This window comes from Gigantopelta aegis, chromosome 13 (assembly GCF_016097555.1).
Source record: "Gigantopelta aegis isolate Gae_Host chromosome 13, Gae_host_genome, whole genome shotgun sequence".
Classification (NCBI taxonomy): Eukaryota; Metazoa; Mollusca; class Gastropoda; order Neomphalida; family Peltospiridae; genus Gigantopelta; species Gigantopelta aegis.
The window spans coordinates 28,627,518-28,639,531 of record NC_054711.1 but is presented as its reverse complement, the minus strand read 5'-3'; the positions used below and the strand labels follow the sequence as shown (position 1 = coordinate 28,639,531).

General features: G+C 36.6%; 1 protein-coding gene across 1 annotated transcript; it reads left to right on the top strand.

Annotated features, from left to right (window-relative positions):
* Window positions 1-70: 70 nt before the first annotated feature.
* LOC121387422 lies at window positions 71-6,369 on the top strand. Its single transcript, XM_041518530.1, has 3 exons — window positions 71-205; window positions 4,274-4,359; window positions 5,288-6,369. Exons 1-3 carry the CDS (start codon window positions 95-97, stop codon window positions 5,451-5,453), a joined length of 363 nt encoding a protein of 120 aa, XP_041374464.1. The 5' UTR covers window positions 71-94; the 3' UTR covers window positions 5,454-6,369.
* The last annotated feature ends 5,645 nt before the right edge of the window (window positions 6,370-12,014 follow it).

The window sequence follows — 12,014 nt, the reverse complement described above, 5'->3', positions numbered from 1 at the left end:
TACACTGATACCATCAATGTTATTGTAGTCTAGTAATCACCATTACAGGAGTACCAGTCGAAGGAAATTCAGCCTCGGTTTCAGTTTCATAAATATGGAGGAAAAAATGAGTGAAAATGTAAATGAAGAGGAAGAAAGTGGTGTTGTTGGGGACAAACCCAAGACTTTAGAAGATTTTATTACAGAACAATACACACAACAGAAGGTTGATGAAATGATTTATTTATTCTAATTATGAGATTATGGGAACCTTTAGATACAGCACTTATAACGCGTTGTTACTTCAATACTTGTTACCGTAACCGTGGCAACAACTGACAATGAATAATAATAATTCTTTAAAGACGCACACCCTAGTTCCATCCAGCGAAAATAAATTATAATTTGGTTAATCTACAAACCTGTAACACACTTAGATCACGTTTTTATCAAATGGAGTGAAAAAGCAGGTTTTATATCGATAAATACCATGGGAATCCCCATGTCCCAATGGCTTGAAATAATTTTGAAAGATAGTATTCTGATGTCACCGGTAGATGTCGCTCGAAGCACAACAATGCCTATGTCACTACAAATTTCACAGACTTGGGGTGCGTTCCTTTCACCTCTCCTGGACATGTTCCAACTGTTCTGTCCTGGTTGTATCCCCTCTCCAGATATCGTAAGACTTAGCAAAATTATTGGTTTTAAGGGTTTGTAACGTTTTGTATTGAGACACTTACTTGTCTGAACTTTATTGTTACTGAAAATGTTCACGAACTGAAGAAAAATCTCACAAATGAACAAGAACAAATCGGATGTTGATTGCGTGAACCGTGCCCGAGAAAACAAACCGAACCAAAATGATAATGGTCACGTGGTATACCAACGTCTGTGACATTGAAATGGAAATATCCCCTCTAAAAATAGATTAGACCTTGTCTGCTCAACGTTTTTTTCTCAGAGGCCTGTGCCATTTTATGAAATACGAAAAATGCATTTTGTGGTATTACAAAAACCAGGATTACCAAAAAACACTTCAGGTGAATGGAAATGTATATTCTAAATAATAAACGGTAAGTAAAGTGCAATTTTATTTGTGAAAAAATGGGTTTAATAGCGAAAAACAACGCCGTAATGGTTAACAACTAGCCGTAACTAGGGTGTGTCCCTTTAAGGTACGTTCGCAATAGTAAAATAGTCACCTGGCCTCCTTCCCCTTAAACGTTAGGGTTAGGGTCTCTCTTTATTTTTATATATAGGAAGATGGTGTACTGAGCGCATGTATCCTTAGGGTAAAGGGTTTGGAGTGGGGGGGGGGGGGGGTTATAGTCTGTCCCATTATGAAACTTGATTATTGTGAATGTTGCTGAATTACCCCTTTGTAATATAATTAAAATATATTTTTACTATTATGCATGGATTGTGGAAGTGACATATCTATACAACTCCATGGTACAGTTGATCATAGCAGGTCTTCTAGAATTTTGATAAAATCCACTAGCCATGGGATCAGTGATTTTAAAAATGTACTAGCCACAATTAAAAATTCTCTAGCCCTACTTTACTTAAGTTAATACAGTTTCATTAAATAATAGTAATAAGGCCAGAAAAAATAATTTACTTGTTTCCTATTACATGCTGGAAAAATATAGGGTAGGAAAAACATTTTATTTTGGAAAATAATTTTATTTATGGATATTAAATAAAGGTGTTGACTACCGGTATCCAAAATAACCTCTGCATGTATAGAAATGCATTATGCAAACCAACAATACCATTCATCACAATGTTTTCTCTAAAAATGAAGTAAGGCATGGTAAAGTGACGTTTTGGGGGCATATTTTATGTGCAGTTTTAAATATAAGGGCTTTTTTTCCATTATACAATTTTCAAAAGGACAAAAACCTTATGGCCATTTTATTTTCTATATCTATTTCATAACTTAATTTTAAAAAAAAGGAAATATGTAGTACTATCCACATAGGTGTGTTTAAAGGCTTCTTTTTACATGGGTAACTTATACATTTATAAAAGGCAAGGCATTTTGATTTTGAGGGCAACATGGTGCTAACCTATCTGTGGGAGAGTACATACAAAAGACCCCTTGCTGTTTAATAATAGGCAGAAGGTTTACTCTCATACTAACACTTAACTTTTGTACTGGTCCAGGACAGACTTGGTTGAACCTTAATTGGATAGAAACCAGTAAATAAGTTATAACAATTTCTTTTAATGAAAACTGAAAAGAAGGGTTCTATATTTATCTGTCCAACAATAACATTTAATTTTTTTTTAATGAATATTATCTTTCCTAGTGTATCTAAGAAATGGTAGACTTACCAATTTTATAATTTGCAATGTTAGTTTTATTCTGTATGCATCCAGTATTAAAGTACACACTTGGTTTGAAGCAATCAATTGGTCCAATGAATAGAAATGCAGTACAAATGCTCAGGATGCTCAAACGAATGTTTTATTTAACGACGCCACTAGAGCACATTGATTTTTATCTTTAATATCATCGGCTATTGGACGTCAAACACATGGTCATTCTGACACTGTTTTTAGCGGAAACCCGCGAAATTACCAGTGACCACTTACAAAAAATAACGAAACGCATCGAGATCTTACTGACATATTTAATCATTTGATTTGGCAGTAAACTCCATCAGTATCGGTAAACATTCCCTCCCCTAGTTTATCAGAAGGTCACTAAATTTCTACATGGCCAGTTTGTCGCTGGAGTAAATCATTAAATATAGTTATTATTATTAATCGGAACACCTCCCTACACTAGATGTAGAGTAAATCGGAAAAGATCGCATATATTCGTGAAAACAATTTTCCGACTCTTCGCCCGTTATCTCACGAAAGTTACCGAACTTCAATTTGAAGGGAAGTAACTCCATCAATCAGTTGTTAGAAGAAAACATTTCATGGCTAATGGGTCGCCAATAAAACTAAATTTGCAACAGTAAAACCACCGATATACGTCCGCAAATCGGAAAACACAGTAGGGTTATCCCCTAAATGACACCAAATTAGTGCTTGTGATAGTTTTGGAATGTTTTCGTGGAAATCGTTGTTATATGAAGAAAAAAAAATTTGGATATACAAAAAAAGTTTTATGGTCGGCAGGTTCAAATTAGGGTCAGTCGGGAAACCGGAAACAAACAATATTTTATGATACGCCTAATTGAATATGTCACCTAAAGAGGGAGATAGGGATTAAAAACACAAACATTGGGGGGGGGGGGCAGGATGTTCATATTTACCAAATATATTTAACTGCAACATTTGACCAAAATATTTCACTAGCCGCTGGGCATGGCAATAGTAGTTATTTACTAGCCCAACATTAAATATCACTAACCATGGGAGTGGGGCTACCATAATCAGATCTAGAAGCCCTGTCATAGCCAATGGATCAATCCTTGCTCAGCTGGGGCAGGACGTAGCCTAGTTAGGTTATGGTGACAGAAACTTTCACCTCGGTTGATGTCAGCCCTACATTATTGTATTTAGACGTAGCCCAGTAGTAATGTGCTTGCCTGATGCGCGATCGGTTTGGGATTGATCCCGTCGTGGCACATTGGGCTATTCCTTGTTCCAGCCGTTGCACAAAGACTGGTATATCAAAGGCCATGGTATGTACAGTCCTGTCTGGGATGGTGCATATAAAAGATCCCTTGCTACTAATAAAAATTTGTAGGTTTCCTTTGTTAGACTGTCAGAATTACCAAATGTTTGACATCCAATAGCCATTGATTAATGAATGAATGTGCTCTAGTGGTGTCGGTTAAACAAAACAAACTTTTTAAACTTTCTTCCTCAGTTGACTGGAGAGTGGGATATAGCCCTTGATTAATGAATGAATGTGCTCTAGTGGTGTCGGTTAAACAAAACAAACTTTTTAAACTTTCTTCCTCAGTTGACTGGAGAGTGGGATATAGCCCTTGATTAGTGGTAGAGCGCTCGCCCGACTCACGATCAGTCTTGGGTTGATTTCCATCACTGGACCCATTTGGCTGTTTCTAGTTCAAACTAGTGCTTCACAATTGGTGAAACAAAGACTGTGGGATTAAAGATCCATTGCTGCTAATGGAATTAAAGAGTAGCCATTTGCAACAGTAGCTTTCCTCTCATTATCTGTGTGATCCATAACTATATGTCTGATGTCGTATAACTGTAAATAAAAATGTGTTACGTGTGTATTAAATAAAACATTTCTTCCTTCTTTTTGTGGATTGACCATAAATTGGTATAATTGCCGATATTTGCTTTTTTATAGATGGATGGGAAGTTAGATGCAACAGATGAATTAGATGATGAAAGGACTTCTGATTTTTTTGCCAGGGCTTTAGCAGAGAGTAGAAGGTACAATGCTTTCACGTTGAGAGTTTTATAGTTATATAGACATTTGTCAAATTAAACGAGAGAGAGAATATGGTGGTAATGGGTCCACCTGATATGGCATAAAGTACACAACTCAGTAATAAAACTATCTATACTGATGGGAAGAAATAAAGGATCACACGGATAGCAACAAGAAATAATGGCTGCATCAAAAACCAATCGATATTGTCAGAAGTTGACTGGGAACATATAGGCAGCACATTCAACACTACAGACATTCAGTCCCACATTACAACTTGGTATGAAATACAGACATTACTACGCTAGTTGTGAAGTAAATTTGGTCTACAATTTGATGTGTTCCCTTATTTCTTTCCATCAGTATATTTACAGTAGAATATCACTGACTCTAATGCAGAACTGTTGAACATACTGCTATGCTCTAACCAAGAACGGAGTCCCGAATTTTGCACTGAATCATCGAAGAACACTTGGATCGAACACTAGCCTTCTATCACACACTTGTCCATTATAAATATGTAGTGTCATTTCAGTCTTGACAATTTCACTCATTTACAATTAACAACTCGCCAATCAACCATCACTCTTGACCCATCATTGCCTTTGGACCTTTATACAGCTTACTGAGAGGCAGAGGATAATGATTGCCTTATGTTGTTTTAGCGAAGTGGTTTAAAACACCTGATGGTGTTACAATTTTTAAGTGGCAATAACAAAGGCATGAATGTATCTGGTGCAATGATTGGACAAGGAATGGTAACAATGTTTCTTCTCTTATGCGTGTGCAAATTGCGAACCCAGTACCTATCAGCATTATTTCCGATGGCTTAACCAAGAGACCATCTAGGCTGGTATTTGTCAACTGTCTTCCACTGTTATACAAGTAACTGTAAATTGTTTATTTTTGTTTGTCTCTTGTTTTATTCAGAATGGGCCGCGAAGTAGCCAAGTCTCAAGATAAGTTGCAGAAACTTCATGATGAGCTTGGAATCGATAGATTCAATGAATGGAGATCGGAACATGCATCAGAAGTGCTTGAACCAGAGCAGGCCGATCGAATTGCCCATGCAGGACAGTACTGTGCGCCAACTTAGTCCATCCATCACCGTTAAGACGTTTCAAGATCTACAGTCTGGACAATCTGAAATTTGATTTAGTGTTTTAAAATTCTACCCTTTGTCCCAAAAACTTGTGGACTTCAAATTAATTTTAGTATTTTCAAATTCTACAGATGTGTCCATTTTTGGACAAGTAAAAAAAATTAGTATTTAGTGTTTTCAAATTCTATAATTTATCCTCTTTGAACATGATAAAAATTAATTTAGTCATAAATTCTATAAGTGAAAAATAAATTTAGTTTTTTAAAATTCTACAATCCATCTTTCCAAAAGTAAAAAAATTACTTAGTCTTTAAATACCGTAAATTTTACAAATGTGTCCATCTTTGGACAAGTAAAAAAACAAGTATTTAGTGTTTTCAAATTTTATAATTTAACCTCTTTGGACATGATAAAAATTATATTTTGTCTTTTCAAATTCTGTAGTAATAAAGAAGTGAAACAAATGTATTTTAAATACTTTCTGTTGTACAATAAACAGCTTACATGTACATTTACACCAACATTTACAGTTAATTTTTATTTAATCTAAAAGATTTTATCCAAAGACTGGAAAAACCTACCGGTGTATCCACCAACACTCAGTAATTTTTATTTAATCTAAAAGATTTTTTCCAAAGACTGGAAAAACCTACCGGTATATCCACCAACACTCGGTAATTTTTATTTAATCCATTAATTGAAAGGATGGAATCCTGTCGCACTTTATTCCTGGACATTTACTCATGCCAGTATTTGAGTATTTGTGTGTGATGAATATATGATTATTATTATTGTTGTTTTTAACTCACGCTGGATGTTATGTATACACATGTTAACACTTTATACCTTGTGCATTTGTTGATCACATTTTACTTTCATATTTTCATGAGATTAAATCACTCATTTCATACAGTGTTGTTTTGTCTCATTTTTTATAATTTTTTTTTTTTTTTTTTTAAATTTTTTGTTTTTTTTTTAATTTTTTTTTTTTTTTTTTTTTTTTTTTTTTTTTTTTTTTTTTTTTGTCTCATTGGCAGTTCATAGATTTGAAGAATTTCAATTTCTCATTGTTGTTCATATTTACCGAGGTTAAAGGCCGATGCCACACAATGCGAGTGCCTCATACGAGAACAGTCACGAAAATAACCGATTGCATTAACAACCATTGAAATTGTAATGTTTCTCCTGTCGGCCGGCTATTCTCGTACGAGTGGCTCATATCGTGTGGCATCACCTTAAGGTTCTAATAGACCAAATCAATTCCTGTTGCCGATAATGTTAACGTTTACTAATAAAACTGGTATAATCAGCGTATCAACACACCCAGGAAGTACAGTAATAAAAAGTGTGGCACCTCACATCTAATCTACCTGCAAGAAATTGGGGGTCACATACCATTTAAGAGAGTTAATTAATGTTTTTATTTGCAACTGTCATTTTTGCTGAAAACTGCACTTCGAGTTTTGGGGGTACCCTGTATTAGTTTCAACCTCTGGTATATACTGCATGACAACTTTATAACAAATAAAAGTGTATTTATTTATTGTTGATGGATAATAGTATTTGCACAAATAATCAATGTCACATATTACTACCAATCACATCCACAGCAGTTTTTACTCCAGAAATATTTGACAGTGCAACTTTGACACAGAACAGTCTTCTTTGGTACCATGCAACCTTAATGCAGGTTCTAATAGACCAAATCAGTTCCTATTGCCGATAATGTTAACATTTAATAATAAAACTGATATAAGCAGCGTATCAACACACCCAGGAAGTACAGCAATAAAAGCTAATCTACCTGCAAGGGGGGGGGGGGGGGGGGGGAAGTGGTGTCACATACCATTTGAGAGATATAATTAATGTTGTTATTAGCAACTGTAATTTTTGCTGAAAATTGCAGTTCCATTTTTGGGGGTACCCCACATTAGTTTCAACCTCTGGTATATACTGCATAACTATAACAAATAAAAGTGTATTTATTTATTGTCAATGAATAATAGTATTTGCACAAGTAGTCAGTGTCGCATATTACTACCAATCACACCCAAAGCTGTTCTTGCTCTGTAAATATTTGACACAGAATTCTCTTCGTTACCATGCAACCTTTAATGCAACACTTCTTGACACAGAAATAAATTCATGAGAGTTATTCACTAGAGATATATGGGTGTATACTACCAAATCAAATCCCATAGACAATATTAACGTGGCTAAAACTCCTACCTGCAGCATATCAATCGGAATAAGCACCACGGATATAAATACTATCACCTCTCACCTTTAAAGTGAATCAGAATAAATTGGGGGTGAAACTGCTCATTTCAGAGATAATGGGTGGCATCTATGACTACCCTAGTTTTGCAAAAAGAATTAGTACTTTTTTTTTTTTTACAGGTGTCGCATACATGTTTCAAGCACAAGGCTACTCGATACAGTGGTACTAGATTAAATAAAATATACATTTTTTACCCAGATGAAACTTTTTTTTTTTTACAACCAAAACACTCCCATTTATCACAGGACTTGTGGTGTTAACTTCTTTATCAAAAGTTGGGTGTACCTCGAACTTTGACCCAGCTGGAAATTATTTGGTTTAGTACTACCATATAGGTTGCCTAGCAGGACTTCCATATTAAGATTATAGGTGCACTATCAAATATATTCCTGTCCCAATATAGTGAAAAGCCTCGAAACACAACTTCTCTAAACTGGATACCCTTAAAAAGGAACATTCCATAGGTGTCCTGTTTATCAAGGTTTTCCTATACTTTTTACTTGGTATAGTTTTTACATTGTTCACCCAAGGTTGAAAACTATATTAAGTACCATAATTTGTTGCAAAAATAATGTGTTAAATAAAAACATTTGTTAAATCACATAAATGCAATGCGACACCTTTATTTTCTTACATAAAGATTAAATATAAGGGGCCACACGTTTTAATGGGTTCGTGAACTGCCCGAATTTACAACAATGAAACACCCAAGGCAAACACTCTACCAACTGAGCCAGATCCTGCCACAACTGCCACCTTCCTTTCTCAATGCGATAAATTCTGTAGCATAAAAATAAATCCCAAATCTGAGTAACAGATAAAAAAACACAAATGTAAATAGAGTATACTGTATATTTTATTATTTCATGTTTTAAACGTATAAATGTGTCCATATTCATTTTATATACACATTATCTTGGGGGTACATGTTGAAAATATTTAGCTGTACAAAAAAGAAAAAAAAAGAAGAAGAATTGCATAAACACACAAATAGGCTAATTAATAACATCACAGATTGCTGTATTAATGTCGTAAAAACGTCGGCGTTGTCACACTGACTTCGACTCACAATTGTATCGCATCCAGCGAGATACGAGACGTATCACACACATGACAAGTCCAGAGGGAGTGTAGCGCATTTTAGCATGTGCTATGTTACTTCAACACACTACTGTGGTATAGCAGTGATACTGAGGACATAACTAGTGGGGGGGGGGGGGGGGGGGGGGGGGGGTAGAGACCAACGAAGGGGCACCTAAAATATATGAAAAAGTGGCCTTTTTAAATTTAATTTTAAAAAGAGTTCTTTTGTTTACCTCGATAAGAACCTTATTGTATTGCCCCCTCATCCAACACCACTGCCCAACCCCCCGTTAGTTTCAGCTAGGTCAGGCCTTGGATAACATCTTGTGAGAGAGTAGTAGTATTGCAAGTGAAAGATGCTATGTTGTGAAAAGATTGTAAGAAGAGCGACATAGGAAAGTGATAATGAAAAATATGAAAAGATTGTAAGAAGAGCCACATGTGATGGTGTGATAATGGAAAATAAAATCTCACGAGTTAATGATAATCAGTGTAACTGTTCCAATCCAGGCAATCTGCTACACAGTATTAAGACATGTTCGTTTTACCCCTCTACTTGTGATTGATTCTCCACTCTACTCGTAATTCCCCAGTTTACCCACGATTCCTCAGTTTACCCATGATTCTCCAATTTACCCACTCTTCCAAAATTTACATATAATTTTCTTAGATTTACCCATAGTTCTCCAATCTACTTGTCATTAACCCTTGCTATATATAACACTCTTCCTAACTGTTATTGTAGAACGAGTGTCATTATGAACATCTTGACAAGTTTAATTTAAAAATGCAACAAGCCATTTTAGATGTTAACTAGTGGACAACATCTCCCACATCTTGAAATTTTAGTTGAGAAAAAGACAATGGGTAAAAACATTTGAAATTTCAGGAGTTGTAAAATGAAATGTACATTCCGTTTAAGTGACTATAAAATGGATGAAACTGGGTGCTTACATTTTATTATGAATATTTGTTGATCATAAAAACTAAAGAAAATTATTAGCAGTCGGAAATTGATAAATCGAGATCCAGTATAGAAGGAAAAAGTACAAATAGAATTAGAGAAAAGGTTACCTTTTTTTTCTATGACATTTTTCATTTGTAAAAGAAAAATCATATTCCATTTACGAAGACACAGACAAGGAAAACTAAAATGCATAATGATATGCATCAAATGTACATTTGTTTAGAGACTGGATTTCTCGTATGTATACATTCTTTCAGTCTAATTGTGTCGTCACAATCTCATATATATAATATATGCTGCTTAAGAGTCAACTGCTACAATACACAACTCAACAAGTCAACTAAGCAGATGGTCAGCTAAGTTTTCAACCTTTGATATACCAGTCATATGGGGCACTGACTTGGATGGGGAATATGATATACAAGTCACAGGGGCACTGACTTGTCATGTCATGTCATAGGGTTTTACGTGCACATTCAGAGCAAGCTGTTGTAGCGCACGCCTGTCGTGGGCGCAAGAGCCGGCCTTGGCCCGCTCTTCCGTCCATGACAGGAAAGGTGGGGGGAGGGGAAGGAGGGACCACCTGCACTGGCAGGTGCAAGGGAGCACCAGCAGCCAGATTGAATCGGTAGCAGGCGGGTGGGGGTGGGGGTGGTGCTATGGAATTTGAATGGAACCATTAATGCCAAAGAGAAAGTGGTGCGTAATTTTGTTGAGGAAATTTTGGCGCAATTTTGAACGGTCGGTCGAAAGGTAAATGGCCGAGCTAATATAGGTTTTGATATTAGTGAATCGAGAGTAGCTCGTTAATTTCAGACCTTTACGATGCTGTGGTGTCTCCCTAGGTTGCCCATCGGGCCCTTATAAAGGGCCTGACCGCTTCTGGTCGATGCATCACCAAGTATCAGCACTGACTGGGATAGGGAAGATGATATACCAGTCACAGGGGCACTGACTGGGATGGGAAAGATGATATACCAGTCACAGGGGCACTAACTGGGATGGGAAAGATGATATATCAGTCATGGTGGGACTAACTGGGATGGGGAAGATGATATAACAGTCACAGGGACACTGACTGGGATGGGGAAGATGATATAACAGTCACAGGGCACTGACTGGGATGGGGAAGATGATATAACAGTCATGGGGGCACTAACTGGGATGGGAAAGATGATATCCCAGTGACAGGGGCACTGACTGGGATGGGGAAGATAATATCCCAGTGACAGGGGCACTGACTGGGATGGGGAAGATGATATCCCAGTGACAGGGCACTGACTGGGATGGGGAAGATAATATACCAGTGACAGGGGCACTGACTGGGATGGGGAAGACGATATCCCAGTGACAGGGGCACTGACTGGGATGGGGAAGATGATATCCCAGTGACAGGGCACTGACTGGGATGGGGAAGATAATATACCAGTGACAGGGGCACCGACTGGGATGGGGAAGATGATATCCCAGTGACAGGGGCACTGACTGGGATGGGGAAGATGATATCCCAGTGACAGGGCACTGACTGGGATGGGGAAGATAATATACCAGTCATGGGGGCACTAGGTTACCCCCCCCCCCTCCCCCGAGTTGCAAAGTGGATAATTACGGCTGCAGTGGTATGTTTAGCTGGGGATAACAGACTGAGAAACCACCTAGTTGATTTTATTGTTGAGTCACATACTGTATCATCTACATACACTAAGAACTGACCATAAACAAACTGCATTTGTCAATTGGTGCACATATACACATCACAAAGAATCTATTCCCAGGCACAGACCATGAGGAATCAAGTCACAGGTAATGAAGAATCAATTCAGTCAAAATGTAAAAATCTGTTTTTCCCACTCACATGCATTTTTAACAGCTTGCAGATTCATTTGCATAAATATACAAATTAAGATGTTTACAGATTCCTCTCGCATTCATTTAAAAAAAAAATTCGTCTTGTATTTTTTTAAAAATGAAACAAAATCTTTCTTTTTCAATTTTGTTGTTGTCTTTGTCATTGTCATGTTGGGGTAAACATTTACACAACCCACAAAGAATCGACTCCATAAGGACTCTGTAAATTTTCTTAAGACACTTTTTCTTGGAGGGTTTATTCAGAATTGGCACTGAAGTTTGTTTGCTTTAGACAAGCTATGCGTTTACATATATGATATGATATAAAATGAGATGAATCATATACATCAAATCCTTATGAACTGAAAAATGTCTC